The 11,451-nt window shown below is 40.9% G+C and overlaps 1 protein-coding gene across 1 annotated transcript; it reads right to left on the reverse strand.

The window, feature by feature from the left end:
- Positions 1-2,764: 2,764 nt before the first annotated feature.
- Positions 2,765-3,873, reverse strand: LOC138073964 (tetraspanin-31-like). The gene is made up of 2 exons (XM_068965930.1): positions 3,734-3,873; positions 2,765-3,487 (listed from the first exon to the last, which is right to left on the reverse strand). Exons 1-2 carry the CDS (start codon positions 3,797-3,799, stop codon positions 3,167-3,169), a joined length of 387 nt encoding a protein of 128 aa, XP_068822031.1. The 5' UTR covers positions 3,800-3,873; the 3' UTR covers positions 2,765-3,166.
- Between the last annotated feature and the right edge of the window lie 7,578 nt (positions 3,874-11,451).

Here is an 11,451-nt window from a genome sequence, read left to right on the forward strand (position 1 = left end):
GAACCAGGCATTGAAAACCACTGCTCCTGATTTGCATGGATTATCTCCACTTGAACAGATACAGAGCAGATACATTTAAATTGAGCTGGCACAATGGCAAAAAGATGGAAGAATGAATGAATGAGGGGCAGCGCAAGAGAGGGAGAGAGAAAGAGAAACAGACACGAGATCGGAGAGCGTGGATAAGCTGTTCTTGCAGAACTGTGTCTCAGAAGAGCTACAGCTCCCTCTTCATGTCACAGTTGTAAGATAAGAAATGTTGTCATTAAGAACTGGTTAATCATAGGGAAAAATTTACTCAGATTACCTGATGCTCCATCTGATCCGATTTCTATGAACATTTTATGACTCTTTCTCTTTTATCATCAGGATTTTAGATACTGAAAATCTTTTGATTAGTAGACAGGTAAACAAATTTGGATAAAACTCTGAGTTTTGAATAAGATCAGAGCTTTGACTTGACTGAAAAAAAATATGTCAGTAAAGAAACCTAGATTTGTTAAACAGAATATTTATTTTGAAAGAAAATTAATCCTTGTTAACTTTTAAAGAACTAGTAGTATATACTGCAATATAAAAAGAAAATGACATTTAAATATTTATTAAAGATTAATTATCTGGAAGGATCCAAATGTACAACTAAAAAGGGGATTTTTAAAATTTCTTGTGGTGCTATTTTTTTTCCTTCATAGTATCTCTTGATGGCATTTCAGAACAGAAGAAATCCCTCTTTCTATATAATACAGATGTATCTTAACACAATTGCTACTTGATTTCTCATTTAGCATTTGCGGAGTTTTATATATTCATATTTTCATTTTGAAAAGAGAGAGAGGAAAAGGGGCATATGATTGTAACTCTTGTCACTTGTAACTCAATAAATCTGTGGCAGATCTCAGAAGAAAAGAATAACCCTCATTTAGCAAGTTAACGTGAAGCCTGCTTTCTCTTTGTGTAAAGATATCTGTGGATACCCAAACAGTGAGGCAATTAGGTCAAATTCAAAGGAAAAATCAGTCAAACCAGCTGGTTGACTGAATTGATCATAGCCGTGGGGAAGCCAGTATTAACTTGGTGTGAACCAAATGACATGGGTTAAATGTATTTCAACAAATGACATTAAACTTAGCAAACACATATGAGTTGTATTTGCAGAAAGTAGTAACAAGGCCAGCAAGATTTTTGCTTGCTGTTGGGATCCCATATCTTTCCTGTCGAAAAAAATTTAAACACAGGATACTTACAGAAACTTTGATTTGATGGATGGAAGTGATACTTTAAAAGAGATCTCCAGGAATATGCCTTCATATGTTTCCGTGAGATTTAGTGAAGATCTGGAATTTCTGAAGTGTGCAGACTTAGTGACTATAACTGTGTTTAGGAAACAATTACTTAAAAGTACAAGGATGAAGACAATAGCTATTTTATGATTCTGACATCCAATAGTCTGTTTGCTCTCTGAGTGGATGGTGAGTGCTCAGGGTTTTTTTTTTTTTTTTTTTTTTTCATATCAGTTTGGACACGTTTGGACACATGTCAGAGTCGGAATGTTATTGAGGTCTCAATGGTACTTTTCAGGTTGTAAACCCTTTGGAGTCAGGGACCATGTAGCATCCTTTAAACTGGTTCCTCAAACATTTTGAAAGTGTGCTTTGTATATTTCAGATATTTCTAAATGTCTGTAGAAAATATATTGGAAATAATGGTAAAGCACATATTCTCTATAGTGGTTGTTTTCTGTAAAAATTAGATTTAGAAATTATAATCTCTTTTCTAATCACATGAAATAAAAGGAATGAAATAAATTTAATTTAAATGTTTTGTCATATATAAGATCATAATAATTATAGCAGCAGTGCTGGATTGTATATTGACACATGAGCTTAATTAGGGACCTTCTTCATGATACCAGGGGGTACCTTCCAGAAGATAAAAAGGTATGTTTAGGATTTGACTAACAATTTTCTGAGCACCAGTGCTGACTAAGACAATTATCAGCTGTGTGACTGTGGGCAAATTACTTGTTTGTAGAATGGGAATAATAAAATAACATTTATTATGTGGTTAGTGTAAGGAATAAAGGAACAGGCTTAGCATAGCACCTGCGTAAACACTTAATCAGTGTAACCTATTGTTACAATTATTATAAATCTGTTTCCATTGAACTTGATTGCCTCTTTCTGAACTGGGAAGTGTTATTGCAGTGTCTATTGGATGTAGAAAAAGTAGACTTCTTTGTTCTTGACTTTTTCTGGCCATTGTATGAGGAGGGCTTCTTCCTAGTCCCTGACAACCAGAAGGGCTGGTGCTTCTACCTTTTTATAAAAGACAGAAATAGAAATATTATTCTCAGGAGAGCTAAAGAGTGTCATAGCAGCAGATCCAACCTTCTGTACAGGAATAGGAAATGGCTTGTGTGGTACAATGTGAAGGGCACCCAGAAGCTCCCAGTCCAGAAATATCTTCCCATCTGTCCTTTCTTATTTCCTGAAATGCCACCATTAGAGGTTCATTTCTATGCTTTATTGGCTTCCCATTCTCTTTTTCAGTGTACATACTACTAGCAGAATTAACATATTAATAAATTTACACTTAGAGTGACACATGAATTCATAGTGGTTTTAATTTTTCTATGAGAGATGCTTTCTTCTACTAACTTGCTGAAGATCAGCAATGTCAAGGAAAAGTCAGATTTTTTTTTTTTTTTTTTTTTAGAGTTTAAATGGTTTTTATTTTTATATTTACTGAACCTCCCCAAACCAGGTCCTCCTTATTACAAGAGTTCTTGGTAGTTTTCTCTCTGGATCTGTCCCTGATTTACCCTTGGAGCAAAGATGTGTTGAGGTGGTCCAGCATATGGAAGGGAGAAGAGGGGAAACAGCCAGGAATGACTCCAACCGCCATCCCATCTCATGTAATCCTGGAAACTTCCCATATCCACTTAGGGAGAGAGGAAGGAAGAAGGGCTTTTCTTTATTCCTTATAATCTTTCTCCCAGCAAAGCATATCAAGGCATAAAGCCTAACTGTTCAGTCATCTTTAGGGAACATGGCAAAGGCCCTTTCCTTTTTCTCAAAAAGGGCTACAGACCCCAAGTTTTCCCTAAGGGGAAGAAAAAGCTTAGGGAGAGCAGACAGCAGGAAAGATGTCAGAAGGATCCAGAGTCTCATAGAAAGGCACTGGGGTTGGCTCGAGGATCCTTCTGATTCCGAAATCTCATCGCTAGCCAAACACCAAGGATCTCTGTGAAGCTAAAGAAGAGTCCAACACCTCCCAGGATTTTCAGGGCTTCATCTGAATGCTTAAGAAACTTTTCTCCACACGTCTGACATGTGGGGCTCCGGCTCTTGCAGACTGCAGTGCAGAAAGCATAATCCTGTTGATCCAGGTTTGTAAGGTTGAACAAGCCACAGCAATCAAAACTTCTTTCCAGTTCATCCCGGGTATTGTTGCTCATGACCCACCAAGAAGCATTGATGACATCTGTCTGTTTGCTTAGGTTAATAGCCAGACATGAGCAAGAGATTCCAAACTGGAAGAGGAAGACCAAACCAAGGATGATCATGTAAAAGAAAAGCAGTACTTGGTGGTGGTTGACAGCACCTACCAGTCCAGCAACCGCAATGAGAAGAAGGAAGACTCCCACTGCAATAACTCCTCCGATGATATGGATGCTGGACACCAGACCCAGGCCCTTAGCCCATGCAGCCACTCCAATGAGCAACAAGCCTACCAGCATGTAGACCACGTTGAGCGCGCAGAGCGCATTCTTGGAGCAGGCAAAGCCTCCGCAAACCATCTCCCCAGCTTTGGGGACCCAAGTGGTCCCAAAAACTTGGGGGGAGGGTCTCGCAGACCGTCTTCTTGGACCCCGACAGCTTCTGTCTCTTTAAATCGAGTCCAGCCAAACCCCAAAAGTCAGATATCAATGAAAGTGCATAGAAAGCCCATTTGGTAGATAGGAATGTGTGGGGATGGAATTCTAACAAGGGTGGTGCTTGTGCTGCTGTGCATTGGATCTGCCAGTATGTGAGAGAACCAGCAGCCAGCACAGAGAGTAACATGGAGGTTCTGGCCTCTGGGGCACTGGGATGGGGAACCAGGACTCACTCATTCATTCAACAAAGTGGAGGGAGTGTTCTGTTAGCAAAACCTGGACTAGGTTTTTGCTAACTAAACACTGCTGCTGCTGCTGTTGCTTCAGTCATGTCCAACTCTGTGCGACCCCATAGACGGAAGCCTTATTCTCACTTCTAGTGGAGATGATGGTCATGGGTATGGGAACAGGTTAATCCTAATATTGGATATCTGTACAAAGGAAAAGAACACAGAGGAAAAGCGCCGTTGGGAATAATTAACAAGGCCTTTATGCAGTGTGCAATGCTTGATCTGATGCTTGAAGACACAGTGGGAACTGTTTAGGGAAGTAAGAGATGAAGGAGGAGAGGTTGCAGGTTTATTCCAGGCTCCGTGAACATAGTACAGCAGCAGGGTGGCGGGAAAGAGACAACCAGCTGGGACAACCTGTAGAGCAAAGTGGAAGCATGGGCCGGAGATGTGAGGAAAGGACTGAGGAGCAGGTCACAGAGAGGAGGCGTGGGCACAAGCACTGCAGGGCATTTGTGCCTTCATCCCTGCTCTTACTCTGCACACCTGGCACCTGCACGCATCTGGGCTCCCCCGCCCTGGGAGCACACACATAAGCAAATGTTTAAACGACAAGGAGAGCTGTCCTTGGTGAGTGAAGCAGGGTGTATTGCCAATTAAATTAGAGACTAAAGTCTTTGGGGACTTGAAATATTCCAAAATTATTTCCAAGAGTCAGCCACTGTCTTCCCTAACCTATAGTGCTATATGGAATATTCATATATGAATTAAAATTAATTGTGCTTAGAGACTTTGGGATGAGGCAAATCAGGGTGGAAATCACTGCTGGAGCCCTGGAACTCATTTAGGATATAAAAAATACAGAAAACCTTAGTGAGAAAGATTACCAGCATTAACACCATTAATACTAAAAGTGAAAGTGAAGTCACTCAGTCGTGTCTGACTCTTTGTGACCCCATGGACTATAGCCCATCAGACTCCGCTTCCTTGGGATTATTCAGGCAAGAATACTGGAGCAGGTTGCCATTTCTTTCTCCAAGGGATTGTCCCAATACTAATGATGGTTAATAATTGGAAAATCATATTTATGAAACTATAACAATAACAGAGTCAAATCAGATAGCAATGCTGCCAACTTTAATATAAAATGCTGCATTATAACCTTCCATTTTCTTCTATTGCTTGAATCTTAGCTATTTTGACATATTTATCCAGAAAATATTGAAATTTCTATACTTAACCCAAGAATGACAAATTGCTTTCTGTAAATATTACACTTACAGTAAAATTCATTGTAAGATAAATGGTTACACAGATTTGGGACCCAGTAGTGGGAAATATATTTGAATTCTAATAAGGACTGATTCAAGCCTAAAAACAATTAATAACTGTCAATTTCCCATAAACATGATGACAAGTAAAACCTCTATAAAGGGCACCCAAACCACAAATGATTAAAAAATTATGCTGATTAAAAGAATGACTGAATATATCAGGACTCTTTTAAATTATTTTTCAATAGCAGTGCCTTCCTCCGACCTCTACAGAGGTAGAAAGAGCGCAGTTTAGTTCAACATTCAGCTCTTCTTCAAATATTTTAAAAGTACTTAAAGTTCTGTGGTCAAGGAGATATGTCACTTAGATCTCTCTTCAAGAAAAATCCTGTGGTTCTGTAGCAAGGTGTAAAGTTATCTGACAGCCTCCAGCTATTAACACTTTCACTATTCACCTCCTCAGACAGCCCTTAGATCATAAATAAGCATAATGGAGCTCTTAAGACTTTTCCATTTCTTCCTAGGACTTCTTTGAGGCTTTCCCCTGACCAACCCAGCCTCCTTCATCTTTTGACTATCAGGCTTTTTTCTATTTTTGCAGTACTGTGCGCTTAGTCACTCAGTCATGTCCAGCTTTCTGTGACTCCATGGACTGTAGCCCACCAGGCTACTCTGTCCATGGGATTTTTCAGGCAAGAGATACTAGAATTGGTTGCCATTTCCTTCTCCAGGGAATCTTCCTGACCCAGGGATCGAACCCGCATCTCCTGTGTCTCCTACATTGTAGTCAGATTCTTTACCTGCTGAATCATCTTGGAAGTTCACCTGAGAAGCCCGTCATAAGCCTAGGTCCCTGATAAAACTCATAGATAAAGTGTAACAGACACAAGTTTCTAACAGTCAACAATACTTGATTCGGAACCTACTTTTCTTTCTCTTTCAATTTCCAAAGAACTGAACTCTCATTCTTCCTATATTCATAGAACTCATAGATACGTTTCTGCTATGTTTCTACTTTCCAGAAATTCTTGTTCTTGGAACAGTAAAACGTTCTTTGGAGAGCCAACTTTCTCCAGGAGTTGCTTTCACTGAGTCACTTCTCAAATTACTACTTTGTTTCCACACCTCTGTTGTACTGAAAACATAGGCACATTACCAAACACAGAATTGAGTAGTCCGATAGAGTTATTAGACTAACTGCAAGAGGAGACATGCAGCACAAACAACATGTTGATGTACTTAGATCAATAAGGCTCTGGAAGACGTTCAGGTTCAGTGCCGAACTGAAGGAGGTTCACATTAAAGAGAGTTTGAAGGATGTAAGAGAGTAAGAAAGGAACTTGCTAGTAGGTAGTGTACATTCTTTGTGGTATATGGAATAACAGAGAAAAATGAATGGGGTTTTAGAAATGAAGTCATTAGTGAAAATGATCAGGATTTTAAATTCAATTATTTTCTCTATCACCAAGGTACTTATATGTTTTCACTGCAAAAGGGATAAAAACTTGCTGCTGTTCCCATTTATAAAACACTGGGAGTCTCCCAGTGGCGTTGTTTAAAAGAAGAGGCATATCACCATTAATGAATCCTTTGCATTTTAGATTCTAAGATGAAAATCAGTAAGGAAGAAGAGAATCCTTTTGAAAAGCTTTGGTTTCTGTAAGGTATTCCTAAAGAAATTCATGTGACTTATTCAGAGAAGAAGCTTACCTGAACTCTGAACCTTAAAGAAAAATGAGTCAATATACCATCTGGTATAACTAAATGAAAGTCACTCAGTCTTGTCTGACTCTTTGTGACTATAGTCCATGGAATTCTCCAGGCCAGAATACTAGTGTGGGTAGACTTTCCCTTCTTCAGGGGATCTTCCCAACCCAGGGATTGAACCCAGGTCTCCTGCATTGCAGGCAAATTCTTTACCAGCTGAGCCACAAGGGAAGACTCTGGTATAACTAAGGAGTAAGTATATTGTTTACTTGTATATACAAACATAACTCGTCCAAAAAATAACCTTAAAATAATTCATTGTTCAAGATTTATAGGTCTAGTCAAGGCTATGGTTTTTCCAGTAGTCATGTATGGATATGAGAGTTGGACTGTGAAGAAAGCTGAGCACCAAAGAATTGATGCTTTTGAACTGTGGTGTTGGAGAAGACTCTTTAGATTCCCTTGGACTGCAAGGAGATCCAACCAGTCCATTCTAAAGGAGATCAGTCCTGGGTGTTCTTTGGATGGAATGATGCTAAAGCTGAAACTCCAGTACTTTGGCCACCTCATGTGAAGAGTTGACTCATTGGAAAAACTCTGATGCTGGGAGAGATTGGGGGCAGGAGGAGAAGGGGATGACAGAGGATGAGATGGCTGGATGGCATCACCGACTCGATGGAGGTGAATTTGAGTGAACTCCGGGAGTTGGTGATGGACAGGGAGGGCTGGCATGCTGTGATTTGTGGGGTTGCAAAGAGTTGGACATGACTGAGCGATTGAACTGAACTGAAGGTTTATATAAAGCAGATGAGTATCTAAGCCCTTAAAAAGGTATTTCAAATCGTTATGATGTTTACTTTGGAAATAAAGCTTTATCATAACCATTTCATATATGTTCCTACTAGGTTTCTTCAGTCATGTCTGACTCATTGTGACCTAATGGATTGTAGCCTGCCTGGCTCCTCTGTCCATGAGATTCTCTAGGCAAGAATACTGGAGTGGACTGCCATGCTTTCTTCCCGGGGATCTTCACTACCCAGGAACTGAACCTACATCTCTTATTTCTCCTGATTTGGTAGTTAGGTACTTTATCACTAGAGCCACCTGGGAAGCCCACTTCATGTATAAGCCCACATTAATTCAGATATTTAATTAGAAGCAGTAATTTACCCCACCTGAAAATGCAGGTTATAGATATCCTGTGTATGGAGATTCTGAGGTAGCTTCAGGAGAATGGAGCAGGCCAAGGGTTCATGACATCTATAGACAGTTGCATTTTAGTTTGTCTTCCAATTGATTCTCTCATTCTTTCACTCATTTATTTTTTGAAAGTATGTATTCAAAGTCTGGACTTCCCTGGTTGCTCAGATGGTAAAGAATCTGCTTGCAATGTGGGAGACCTTGGTTCAATCCCTAGGTTGGGAAGATCCCCTAGAGGAGGGCATGGCAACCCATTCCAGTATTCTCGCCTGGAGAATCCCCATGGACAGAGGAACCCAGCAGCCTACAGCCCATGGGGTCACAAAGAGTCAGACATGACTGAATGACTAAGCACAGCACATTCAAAGTTGACTTTTGGATTAACGGTGAGTAAAGAGAGACATGGTTCCCTGCTTGTGGGGTAGCTAGCAAGGAAGAAAAGTGTTATCGTTCAGTCATGTCTGACTTGTTCTGACCAATAGAATTTGATGAAAATGGATTTGTACCAGTTTTGAACCTAGGCTTAAAGAGACCTTGTAAGCGTCTCCTCTCACAGTCTTAGAACCTTTTGACTGCTATGTAAACAATCTCAGACAAACTGTAGAGATGAGAGACCCTATGAAGAGAGACCCCGGTTATGTCATCCATCTCACCTGAGGCCATTAGGCACCAACCAGCCACTACTGTTTAGATAATGACAGATACATGAGCAAGTCCAGTCAAGATGTATTGTCCATGGTCTAGACCAACAGCCAATTGTTATTCTGCAAAACCATGAGCTAAATGCATGCTTTTTAGTTTTATATTACTAACTTTTGGGGTGGTTTACAAGAGACAAATGACCGAAAAAAAAAACCCAAAAAAACAACACCAAAACCACAAACAACACAAAACTATAAAAGAGATAAACTTAGGATACAGAGCATAAAGATATACTAATCCAATCTATTGATGCTGAGGAAGGCTTCCAGAAAGAAATGACATTTAACTTGAGGCCTGATGGATGAGAAATAACAACTATCTAATGACCTTGATCCAACAGTATGAGAGCTTTTTAGGAGGGGCTTTCCTGATGGTCCAGGGGTTCAGAATCTGCCTCTCAATGTAGGGGACACCAGCTCAATCCCTTGTCAGCGAAGATTCCACATGCTCTGGGGCAACTAAGCCCATGTGCAACAACAACTGAGCCTGTACTCTAGAGCCCTCAAGTCAAGAGTACTGAGCGCACGTGCCCAGAGCCTGTGGTCTACAACAAGAGAAGCCACGGCAAAGAAAAGCCTGAGCAGCGCCAGCTAAAGAGTAACCGCCCCACTCTCCCCAACTAGAGAAATCCTGCACACAGCAATGAAGACCCAGTGCAGCCAAAAATAAATAAGCAAATAAATATTTTTGAAAAAGCTGTATAGGAAAGGAGACATTCCTACCACATACATCAAAATATGTCATTTCCATCTTTAAAACATCTCTTGAATCCAACACTTGTCATCACTTCCATTTTTACTGTTTAAGTACAGACCACATACTCATCTGAATTATTGCTCTGGGCCCTATGGTCTCTTAAACTCTGCTGTGCAGTCTTTCTGCTTTTCTTATGGTCTATTTTCATTACAGGAAATAAAGTGAACTGGTAAAAAATGGCAGATCTTACTGCTCCTCTACTCAAAACTCTGTGTAATAGATTGACTAATAGCCCCCACAAAAAGACATGCATACATGTTTGCCTCCTAAGTGCACTTCCCTGGTGGCTCAGAGGTTAAAGCGTCTGCCTGCAATGTGGGAGACCTAGGTTTGATCCCCAGGTTGGGAAGATCCCCTGGAGAAAGAAGTGGCAGCCCACTCCAATATTCTTGCCTGGAGAATCCCATGGACAGAGGAGCCTGGTGGGCTACAGTCCACAGGGTCGCAAAGAGTCGGACATGGCTGAGTGACTTCGCTTTCACTTTCTTACCTCCTAAAACTGTGGAAGTGACTTCAATTAAAAAAAAAGAAAAAAAAAAAGAGTCTTCATAGGGTAATTAAGTTCAAGATTGCAAGGTGAGATCCTCCTGGATTATGGGGATGGACTCTAAATGCACAAACAGGTGTCCTTATTACAGAGAGAAGAGGAGAAGACAGTGATACAGAGGAGAGGACCATGAGAACAAGGCAGCAGAGACTAGAGTGATGTTACCCAAAGGTAAGGCACCCACCGGGCAACAAAGAGCAGGAAGAGGCAAGGAAAAGCTTCCCTTATATTTCTGGAGGTAGCAGGGCCCTCCAGATCTAAGGGAGAATAAACATCTGTGAAGCCATGCAGTTTGTGATAATTTGTTAAGACAGTCCTAGTACTCTTGCCTGGAAAATCCCATAGATGGAGGAGCCTGGTGGGCTGCAGTCCATGGGGTCGCTAAGAGTCAGACGCGACTGAGCGACTTCACTTTCACTTTTCACTTTCATGCATTGGAGAAGGAAATGGCAACCCACTCCAGTGTTCTTGCCTGGAGAATCTCAGGGATGAGGGAGCCCGGTGGGCTGCCGTCTATGGGGTCGCACAGAGTTGGACACAACTGAAGTGACTTAGCAGCAGCAGCAGCATCTAATAAACCTCCAATATCTTCTTGTCTCATTCAGAATAAAGCCAAATGCCAAAGCTCTTGCATGGACCTACAAGGCCCTACCTGGTCTTCCTTCCCCCTACTCATGACCCCTCTGACATCATGTTCTATACATACTCCCTCACTCTCTCCACTTGAACCTCTCTAGTTTTCCTGGAGAGAAACTGCTCCTTCAGCACAAAAGGCATGCACCTCCTCATGGCATTTGTGTTCATCCTTTCCACTGCCTTGCATGCCCTTCCCCTAAATATTCTATTTGTGTGACTATCACATTTGTTCCAAAATGTCTTTCATGTAGGTTAATGAAGACTTCTCTGATCACCATGAAAACTCCATCCACTGCTCAACATCCTCCATCCCCAGCTGAGTCCTGTTCTCCTTTTCTGACTTTTCTCCATCCTCTGAACTAATGTACATTGTACTTATTAATTTATTGGTCAACTGTCTTCCCAACCAGAATGTAAGCTCCATGAGAGAGAGAGATTTTTTTTTTTAACTTTTCCTTGTTGCTTTATGCCCAGCATTTAGGAGAGATGGCCAGTAAATAATTGTTCAGTTACATAAATGCT

Source organism: Capricornis sumatraensis, chromosome 2, assembly GCF_032405125.1.
Source record: "Capricornis sumatraensis isolate serow.1 chromosome 2, serow.2, whole genome shotgun sequence".
NCBI classification, from domain to species: Eukaryota; Metazoa; Chordata; class Mammalia; order Artiodactyla; family Bovidae; genus Capricornis; species Capricornis sumatraensis.

Coding starts and splice junctions, on each gene's coding strand:
- LOC138073964 (XM_068965930.1), bottom strand. CDS start 3,799: ATGGTTTGCGGAGGCTTTGCCTGCTCCAAGAATGCGCTCTGCGCGCTC. Junction 3,488..3,733: donor TCAACGTGGTCTACATGCTG/GTAGGCTTGTTG, acceptor CTAAGCAAACAG/ACAGATGTCATCAATGCTTC.